This window comes from Dipodomys ordii, unplaced genomic scaffold (genome assembly GCF_000151885.1).
Source record: "Dipodomys ordii isolate 6190 unplaced genomic scaffold, Dord_2.0 Scaffold1, whole genome shotgun sequence".
In the NCBI taxonomy this organism is placed as follows: Eukaryota; Metazoa; Chordata; class Mammalia; order Rodentia; family Heteromyidae; genus Dipodomys; species Dipodomys ordii.
Window position 1 is genome coordinate 64,137,318 of NW_012267217.1, and position 10,846 is coordinate 64,148,163.

General features: G+C 42.6%; 2 protein-coding genes across 2 annotated transcripts in view; both read left to right on the forward strand.

Moving 5' to 3' along the window:
* The window catches only part of LOC105980109 (UDP-glucuronosyltransferase 1-7C-like), a 178,603-nt gene that overhangs the window by 60,886 nt on the left and 106,871 nt on the right, over positions 1 to 10,846 (forward strand). The gene's annotated exons all lie outside the window — the stretch shown is intronic.
* LOC106002724 (UDP-glucuronosyltransferase 1-7-like) lies at positions 4,365 to 9,493 on the forward strand. The gene is made up of 2 exons (XM_013037741.1): positions 4,365 to 5,240; positions 9,458 to 9,493. Exons 1-2 carry the CDS (start codon positions 4,386 to 4,388, stop codon positions 9,491 to 9,493), a joined length of 891 nt encoding a protein of 296 aa, XP_012893195.1. The 5' UTR covers positions 4,365 to 4,385.

Consider the following 10,846-nt stretch of genomic DNA (forward strand, 5'->3'; position numbering starts at 1 on the left):
CCAAAAAAAAAAAAAAAGCTGCAAAGTTGAGCCATTGAAAGGGCGTCTCTCCTCCCAATCCATCAGCTCAGTTCCATGCTGCACCCACACCTCGCTGTGTCCTTGCCCTCCACCTGAGCGTGGAGCCTACCGGTTCCTCAGTCACCAGAGTGTTGTGTGGCCTATTAGATCACATGGAGCAGTGTAGAAATAGCTTCATGTGATTCTTACCACCCTCATGTCTTGAAGTCAATACAACATGAAACCAAGGTTTCAAAGGCATGTGTTCTATAATGCCTTTATTTTCTACAAAGGAGGAAAAGATACACCTTTGGGCATCAGCAGGCAAATTTATTTGAAAGCGTATATGTATTAGAAGGTTGTATATATTATACTCTATGTAATATATATATATATATATATATCTATAAGTATATGCAAAAGTATATGCAAAATCTCCAGGAGGAATTGAGATCTTAAAGCAGGCACTTGATTAATAGGCTGAGTGTGCCACAAGTATAAATGTAAATTTTCATCAAGGTAACTGTGAACCATGCATACTTTTCCACCCTTCTTTCAGGTGGAAGGCTGTGTTAGGAGAAGACATATAGTTTTTGTGCTCCTGGAGAACAGAATTCATAGTTCTGTTTGATAAGAAGTAAACATGTGTGTGTGTGTGTGTGTGTGTGTGTGTGTGTGTGTGTGTGTGTGTGCTGACGGTGTAGGAGACCTATAACAAAATATCCTGAATCCATCCAGAGGAAGTATATTCAGGAGTGGATCTGAATCCTTTAATAAGGATGATAGATAATTATTTTTTGTTTATTTTTGATTGTTATTGTAAAGGTTATATGCACAGAGGTGTTAAAGTTGCAGAAGTCAGGTAATGAGCACATTTCTTTTTGAATAGTGTCAACTCTTCCCTCATTTTCTCCCAGTTTTTCCCTCCCCCCGCCAAGTTGTAGAGCTTATTTTCAACATAATGTCTAGTGAGTATCACTGCTGCATTTGTTCACCTTTTGTTCCACCATTTCTGTGTTCCCTCTTACCCTCACCAAACACAGTAACTTACATACAAGACAAAAGGTACAGAAAACAAAAACAACAACAAAAGAGAAAGAAATCTAAAACAAAAAACAAAGCTAAAAATTCTCATTTCCATTTCTTGGGGTTCATTTCCATAAGCATCATTTTACATGATCATATGCATTTAGCGGTTGAGCCTTTGTGATGCTCTCCTGTGAATAACAGATAATTACTTTAATGAAGGACTGAAGCAATCACTGCCAGTACTTTGACATGTTTGAAAAGTCTTGTTGGAATTGGGGAGTAGGTCCTAGAGGACCGAATTCAGTTTCTGTCTGTATTATTCAGTAGGGGAGCTTTAACTCTGGAGAACTGAAGTCAGGGGGCTGTGTAACATTGTACAGAAAGATATTCTGTACAATGATGTTTGTGCTGATGAAAATCATGTGGGACCAGAGAACACTGATGGTTGCGGGACATCAAGACTGAACAGAGTATCTGTTAATTATTCCCTTTGAGGCAGTGAGGTGGTGCATGTGCTGTCAACCACAAAGAGACCCAAACTCCCTTTTAACAGTTGTGAAAACAGTTGATAAAACTGAGAATCAGAATACAAACATATTTTTTTCACATAGAATTACTTGTGCTCACACTAGATCAACGTATCCCTCCCCCGTTTTGTTGGTTGTGGGGCTTGAACTCTAGGCCTGGGTGCTGTCCTTCAGCTCTTAGCTCAAGGCGAGCACTCTACAACTTGAGTCACAGCGCCACTTCTGGTTTTCAGGTGGTTAATTGGAGATAAGGGTCTTACAGACTTTCCTGCCCAGGGTGGCTTTGAACCATGATCCTCAGATCTCAGCCGCCTGAGTTGCTAGGATTACAGGCATGAGCCACTGGTGCCTGGCTCCACATCTCTCTTTAAAAACGGCTGTTGATGTCTTTGTGCATGTATATCTTTCATTATATATTATATATAACTTTCATTCTTACATAACTTTTGTTTATATATGTGTATGTGTATAATTATGGATACATCTATATGTATAACAACTTTTATTGTATAGAAATATTGTATATAACTTATATACACATACATAATACATATATATATAATACATATATATACATATATAATACATACATACAGATTGTGAGTGCATTAGTATTGTGCATTGCACTATTTTCTAACTCATCATATGGGTTAAAGTCATTATAACCCCCAAACAAGTAATTTTAGAAATTGATAAATTCAGTAAGTTAATTGTAGCAAATGCGGTGACTTTGCAGTAGCTGGATTGGTGTCTGCTTGCTCTCTGCTCTCACATGGTGGTGGTGATGTTGAAACTGTTGCTATGAGGTAGAAGTTCGCGTGGGTTTGACTGGCCTCATCTCCACTCATTTGACAAGAACACTTTATGGACAGTCTTGTACTTGGTATGGTGTCTTATTAGAAGGTGGCCCACATGTAGGTGTCTGTTGGATGGGATCTGATGGAGCTGATTAGGAGAAATACATTCTAATAGGGTGGTAAATGAAGCTGTATGCATGGCCCCTGGTGGCAGGAACGTGTCTGATTCTGATGGTAGTTTGAGATAAACCAGGGACATTCTGCCTTTGATGGAGTGACTTTTACCCTGGCTGTTTCACAATGGCCATTTTCTGACACAGATGACAGGACCACTCTCTGTCAGTATGCTTCTCAATATTGCACACGGCAGTCTTAGCTCTGTTACCTCTTGCTTTGTCCTCACAGCGCCTGGGAGTCAGTTCTCACATTCCAGGCTAGGTTGTTGGGGAACAACTTCAATCACTTTGGTAGTTTTGGATCCCACAGGTAAGTAAGTTCCTGTGTATTTCCCTGTGCCAGTTAACAGCTACCACAGCGTTCTCCAGTGGCACGCACTGTTGCAAGTGGGCAGTTTCTTGTTTTCATTTTGTACATATGCCACATCTTTTAAGGCTTTCCTCTGTGTCATCTGGACACAGATAATTCCATGACCTAGCAATTGTGGAGCTAGCTGCAGTGAACAAGGTAGTGCAGGCATCTCTTTGACAAACTGGTTGCAAATATTTTGATAAACACTAGGAAGTGAGATTTCTGAATATAGCATAGTTCTATTTAAAGGGTTTTGAGGTGTCTGCACGTCACTTTCCATAGCTGTTTTCACAAACATACATTCCTCTCAATGTGCAAGGGTTCCATTTCTCCACATCCTGGACAACACCATCTGTATTTTGTCTTTTTGACAACAGTCATTCAGAAAGGTGGAGATAACATCTCATATTGGTAGGAATTTTGATTTCACTAATGAATGTTAGCCCTTCTTTTTCTTTTTTTGCCAGTCCTGGGTCTTGAACTCAGGGCCTGAGCACTGTCCTCTCTCTGCTCAAGGCTAGCACTCTACCACTTGAGCCACTTCCAGCTTTTTCTGTGTGCTACTGAGGAATCAAACCCAGGGCTCTTGCATGCTAGGCAAGCACTCTACTCTTAAGCCACATTCTCAACCCTGGATGTTGACACTTCTTTCCAGATTTCTGTTAGAAAATTGTATGCACATTTTTGACAAGTGTCTTAAGTTCTTGGTCCATTTTGAAATTTTTGTTGTTTTTTTAAAAACTCCTTGAATCTATTGGTTATTAATAGTTTATTGGATGCAGTTTTTAACCCCTCATTGGCAGAGCTGCTTTTGAGCCAGAATTGCATTGCAGAGAGGAGAGCAGGGCTGAGAGTTTCTCTCTGAGTAAGAAGTCTGACAGACTATAGGTGAAGTCTAAGTTTTATTTGGGAAACAATCCAGTATTAGTAGCTTCATTTCAAGTTAGTGTAGCTTTCCATCTTTCTAAATAATTAATAAAGTCCAAATCACTTGCACAATTCTGTTTCTGATGCCTTCAGTGCAGTACAGGGCACGCTTCTCCCCAAGTCAAAGGTTATAATCTATTTTAACCTTGCAAGTAAGTAAATACAGATCTTAGCTCATGCTAGACATTAATCGTTGTTCCTTGGGAGTAAATAATTAACAGTGAGTGTTATTTCATTTGTATGTATAGACACTTTTGTATGGTACACTTCCTTTCTTTTTTTGGGGGAGGGGGTGTCCGGTCGTGGGGCCTGAACTCTGGGCCTGGGTGCTGTCCCTCAGCTTTTCAGCTCAAGGCTAGCACTCTACCACTTGAGCCACAGAGCCAATTCTGGTTTTTTTCTTTTTGCTTATGTGGTGCTGAGGAATCGAACCCAGGGCCTCAGGCATGCAAGGCAAGCGCTCTACCACTGAGCCACCTTCCCAGCCCGTATGGTACACTTTCTGCCTGTACTTCAGCCTGCTGTATTTGAAGAGCATACAGTCTATGCAGCTGGCTTGCTCCTGGCTGCACTTCCCATGGCTCCTGCAGTCTTGCCTGCCCTCCTTCCTGTGTGTGCATGTCTGCTGCTGGCCTCAGGCTCTGCCCAGGCAGGCAAGCTGCTGGTGGTGCCCATGGACGGCAGCCACTGGTTGTCCATGCGCTCTGTGGTGGAGAAACTCTTCCAGAGAGGGCATGAGGTGGTGGTGGTCGTGCCCGAGGTGAGTTGGCAGCTGGGACGCTCACTGAACTTCACAGTGAAGACGTACTCAACTCCTCACTCGCTGCAGGATTTGGACCGGGAGTTCAAGGTTTTTCTTGACACCCAGTGGGAAACTCCAGAACAAACTATGTTTTCTGCACTAACTGGCTCAGCCAAGGGATTTTATGACATCATGTTTTCACATTGTAGGAGTCTGTTTAATGACAAGAAAGTAGTGGAATTCCTAAAGGAGAGTTCTTTTGATGCAGTGTTCCTGGATCCTTTTGATGTGTGTGGCTTAATTGTTGCCAGGTATTTTTCACTCCCGTCTGTGTTCTTTTCCAGAGGAGCATTTTGCTCTAATCTTGAAGAAGGAACCCAGTGCCCCAGTCCTCCTTCTTATGGTCCCAGATCGTTCCAGGGCTTATCACACACCATGACTTTCAGAGAGAGAGTGTGGAACCACATTTCCTTCCTGACAGAACATCTATTTTGTCCCATATTTTTTGAAAAAGCCATAGAAGCTGCCTCTGAGATTCTCCAGACCCCGGTCACTACATATGACCTGTTCAGCCAAGTGTCGATTTGGTTGTTGAGAACTGACTTTGTCTTGGACTTTCCCAGACCTGTGATGCCCAACATGGTCTACGTTGGTGGAATCAACTGCCACCGGGGAAAGCCACTGCCGAAGGTAGGACTTTTCTCTTTTGGGGGGTGTTTCTCCTTTATCTCCAGCAGCCTGAACTTCAGGGTTAGGTGGTTTAATCTGGGGTCTCTGAGTTTCTGAGGAAGGTGCTCGTAGCGGTGCAGTGTCCTCATCACAGTGCCTTTCCTGCTCCGCGGTTCTAGTCAGCGTGTTTGCATTTTTGTTTCAGTGTCCAAGTTTTGAGATTTCTTTCCTGATTTCTTCCATGTCCACTGACGATTCAAACACCTGTGTTCAATCTTTATCTCTTTGAACAGCATGTGTCGTGTTCCTTGATACTGATCTTTATTCTATTATGGATATAGAAACCTGAAAGTCGAATTGTGTTTTGTGAAGTTGGTTTTATGGCTTAGTATATGATGTGGTTTGGGAAAGGTACTGTGGGCACCTGAGAGGTTTCAATTCTTCTTTAAACACAGGGCATTATTCCACAGGTGGCTAAATTTATATGTCATCAAGGGCATTGTTGAGTTGTAATGTGTCTGTGTTGAACTTTTTTTAAACCAGAACATTCTATCTATTGATCAGATTGGGCCATTGGGCTCAACCACAAATGTTGTGTCTTGACTTTTATATTTATGATTAGTAATATTTGTTTAGTAATATTTGGGGTGTGCTAACACTGAGTGCATGTATATTTATAATGGTTATAAGTTCTTGATGAATTGCCCCTCTGTTAATATACACTGACATTCTTTACCTCTTCTGACTAATTTCTACTTGAATTTTCTTTCTATAATAAGAATGTAAATTCTTTCTTTTTTTGTACTTCAGTTTGATGGTATGTCTTTTTCCAACTTCTCATTGTTTTGTGTGTATGCATGTATATTTGCTGGTCCTGGGTCTTGAACTCATGTCCTGGATGCTGTCCCTGAGCTTTTGTACTCAAGGCTGGCACTCTATCACTTGAGCCATAGCTCCACTTCTGGTCTTTGGTGGTTCATTGGAGAGAAGTGTCTCCCAGACTTTCCTGCCTGCGCTGACATTGAAACCTGTTCCTTAGATCTCAGCCTGCTGAGTAGATAGGATTCCAAGTAGGAGCCACCAGGGCTGGGAAGGTGGCTCAGTGGTAGAGCGCTTGCCTTGCATGCATGAGTCCCTGGGTTCGATTCCTCAGCACCACATAAGCAAAAAGAAAAAAGTCAGAAGTGGTGCTGTGGTTCAATTGGTAGAGCGCTAGCCTTGAGCTGAAGAGCTGAGGGACAGCATCCAGGCCCAGCGTTCAGGCCCCACAACTGGACCCCCCTCCCCCAAAAAAAACCAAGTAGGAGCCACCAGTACTCAGCTGTCTCTTGCCTTTTAATCCAAGGAAACAATGTGTGATTTTTTAATAGAAGATTCAACACACAGCTGGTCGCTGGTGGCTCACGCCTATAATCCTAGCTACTCAGGAGGCTGAAATCTGAGGATCCCTGTTGAAAGCCAGCCCAGGTAAGAAAGTCCGGGAGATTCTTATCTCCAATAAACTCCCAGAAAACCAAAAATGGCACTGTGGCTCAAGTGGTAGAGCCTGGTCTTGAGCTGAAGAGCTAAGGTATAGTGCTCATGCCCAGAGTTCAAGCCCTACAACCGACAAAAAAATTATTATTAACGTGTTATCCAGAGGGTTGGGATTTCATGTCAGGTAATAAGTACAATTCTTTTTGGTGCCTCCTTCCTTAGCTTTCCTGCAGTTTTTCCCTCCCATCCCTGCCCACAAGTTCACTTTCCACAATGTATCCTGAATCTCATGATTGCATTTGTTCACCCTCCCTCCTTCCATTAAGCATACTCCCTTTTGTCCCCTGAAAAAGAAAAAAACAAAAACAAACAAAAAATCCCCAGCAGCAAAACAAAGCACCACCACCAGCAGCACCACCACAAAGCGGGATCTGTTTTGACCACTAATATTTTAAATGTTCAGAGGAGTTACACCTTTAGGTTCCTCCCTTAAAAATATATTCCTTCAGTCTATTTGTGTGTGAATGCCTGGAGTCCTGTACAAGCTATCATGTCCAGTTGTATTTTAGATTTAGCTTTGAGGGTGATTCCAACATTCCAGAGTTTCCCTCAAAAGTTTTCTAGGAGTTTTATATTTTCTGGTTTTTAAAGTGTTTAGTCCATTTTGAATTTTTATATAGGGTATAAGATGAGTTGAAGTTTACTCTTCTTCATGTGGATTTTCAAGTTTTCCATTATCATTTATTGACGAACCGACCCTCTCCCCATTACATATTCTTGATTTCTCTCTGGAAAATCAATTTTGTGTATGTGTGTGTGAGTTGTGGGGTTTGAACTCTGGGCCTGGGCCCTGTCCCTCAGCTCGTCACCTCAAGGCTAGCGCTCTACCACTTGAGCCATAGTACTATATTCAGCTTTTTTTTTTTTTTCTGATTATGTGGTGCTGAGGAATCAAATCCAGGGCCTCATGCATTCAAGGCAAGCGCTCTACCACTGAGCCACCTTCCCAGCCCTGGAAAATCATCTGTGCTCGGTCAAGGCTGCTGTTGAAGGTTCTAGTTTGTCAGCTCAAACACTGCATTCTTCGTCTCAAAAAGTTTTACTGGGTGCTTCTTTTATCGTCTTCTGTTGTACAACTGGATTTTTCCATGTATTGCTTTCCAAATGTCATCATACATGTGTCCATATATTCTTTTCTATTTTTTTTTTGTCTGTCGTTGGGCTTGATCTCTGGGCCTGGGTGCTGTCTCTCAGCTCTTCAGCTCAAGGCTAGCACTCTACCACCTGAGCCACAGCGCCACTTCTGTTTTGTGCTGGTTAATTGAAGATAAGAGTCTCACAGATTTTCCTGCTTGAGCTGGCTTTGATCTGCAATGCACTCCTGAACATCTAGGATTTCAGGTGTGAGCCACCAGCACCCATTTGAAATATTCTCTCTCTCTCTGTTGTTTTTTTTTTTTGTCAGTCTTAGAGCTTGAACTCTAGGCCTGAGCACTATCCCTCAGCTCTTCAGCTCAAGGTGAGCGCTCTACCACTTGAGCTACAGCACCACTTCCTGTTTCCTGGTGGTTTATTGGAGATAAGAGTTTCACTGACTATCCTGCCCAGGCTGGCTTTGAACCTCGATCCAGATCTCAGCCTTCTGAGTAGCTAAGATTACAGGTGTGAGCCACCGGTGCCCAGCTTAAAAAATACTTTTAAATAGTTATTATGAAGGTGATGTATAGGGGGGTTACAGTTTTCACAAGCCACGTAATGAGTACATTTCTTTTTGTTCAGTGCCACACCTTCTCTCACTTTCTGTGAGTTTTTCCCTCCTTTTACCACCCACAAGTTTGTGGTTCATCTTCAATATAGTGTCTAACAAGTTCCATTGCTGCTTGGGCTGGGAATGTGGCTTAGTGGTTCAGTGTTGCCTAGCATGCATGAAGCCCTGGGTTTGATACGTCAGTACCACATAAACAGAAAAGGCCAGAAGTGGCGCTGGGGCACACATGGTAGAGCACTAGCTTGGAGCACAGAGCGACTCAGGGACAGTGCCCAGGCCTGAGTTCAAGTCCCAGGACTGGCAAAACATACATGTACCACTGCTGTAGTTGTTTGCCCTTTGTCCCTCCATTTCTATGTCCCCACTTAATCTCCCAAAAAAATCTCCCAAAAAAAGACAAAAAGAAAACAAAAATATCAACAGAATAACCTTTGTTTCATTTTCCTGGAGTTTATTTCTATACTAATAATAGCTATTATTATTATATAATTGTAGTTATTATTATTGCTATTACAACTACTATTATTGTCAGTCAGTGTGGCCTGAAGAGCTCTATAGCTCCACTTCTGGTTTTCTGGTGGCTCATTGGAGATAAGTATCTCACAGACTTACCTACACTGCTGGCTTTGAACTGTGATCCTCAGATCTCAGCCTCCTGAATAGGTGGGATTATAGGTGTGAGCCACTAGTGCCCCTGATCAATCTTATTTTATATGATCAGAGGCACATGGATATTGGTCTTTTTGTTCCAGTCCTAAGAGTGTCCTACTTTGGTCTCACTGTGTGTGAATGTCTTAGTATATTTTAGATCTGGCTTCTGCATATGAGAGAAAACTTACACCTTTTGTCCCTCTGAAGTGGTCTTACCTCATTTATCATGATTTGTTCTAGGTCCATACATTCCCCTGCAAATGACATATTGTTCTTTCTAATGGCTGTGTAAAATTCCATTGTGTTCCGGAACCACGTTTTTGGATCTTCTCATCTCTTGCAGGGCATCCGGATTGTCTCCATAGTGTGGTTGCTGTGAATAGTGCAGAAGTGCACGTGGATGTGCATGTGACCTTATGGTTTCCTGGCTTTGATGCCCAGGCGTGGTGTGCTGGGTTGTAGGAAGATCTGTTTAGATTTTTGAGGAACCTCCAGACTGCTGTCCACTGTGGTTGTAGTAGTTCACAACTCCCACCAGCAGTGCAGTAGAGTTCCTTTTTCCCCAGATCCCCACCAACATTTGATGTTGTTTGCATACACAAGGTTGGCCAATCTGAGATGGAATCTCAAAGTTGTTTTGATTAGCATTTCTTTTATGGCCAGGGATGTTGAGTATTTCCTGCTATGTTTCTTTGCCATTGTTACCTCTTCTTCTGAGAAGTCTTTCCTTAGCTCCTTTGGCCATTTAGTGATTGGTTTATTAGCTTTGGGTGGAGTTTTCTTGAATTCCTTGTATATTTTGGCCTTGTCTAATTATTGCTCCCAATCTATTGGCTGCCTTTCTTGTTTGGTAACTATGTCCTTTTCATGCAGAAACTTTTTATTTTGATGTAATCCCATTTGCCAGGTCTCTTGTCTGTCTGCGGTGTCCCTGGGACTCTGAAAAGTTTCTCTGTATGCCTGCAAGTCCTAGTGTTTCTCCTCCTTCCTCTTGCAGTAATTTCAAAGTCTGAAGTCTGATGTTGAGGTCTTTGATCCACTTTGAGTTGATTTGTGTGCATGGTGATAGAGATACACTTTTAGGTTTCTAAATATGGATTCCAAGTTTTCCCTACCCTTTTTCTACTGTGTGTCTTTGGCTTCGTTTGAGGACCTTCCAAGGAAAGAAAATTCCTTGTGAGCTTGCAGCAAGCTATAACTTGGGTCCTATGGCAAAAAGATTGAAAGCGTGCATGTCACATTCCCTGTCTTCATAAGTGCTCAGGAGAATGGGGAGACAGAGGTACACATACCTGAGGGAGGGCTCCTGGGTGATTGTGGGGAGCCCACAGCACAGGTCTCAACCTCGGTTTCCAATCTGGAATTAGGGAAGAAGCTAAGTGGCATCCAACAGAATGCCATGCCAGCCACTGGGTGATGACTCTCAAGTGCCTGAGACAAAGCAAGGGAAATGACCTGAAAGGGATGTCAGTCACAGCCATCACATCCCTGGACTGGTGCCGGAGAGTGCACCATCCATCTGAGCAGCTGCATCTCAGAAGCCTCAGAGGACATGGGCGTAGCTCAGGAATCCTGCTGGAAGTGGACAGTCAAACAGCAATGCTATGGCACACTTTGTTTTAACTAGAGCTCTGCTGGCACTTTGAAGTCCAAGGCTAAGGGCTTAACAGATAGTTCTTGGAACCAGATGTGAAAACAAGCGAGTAGTTCAAAGATGATATCTAAATTTTGC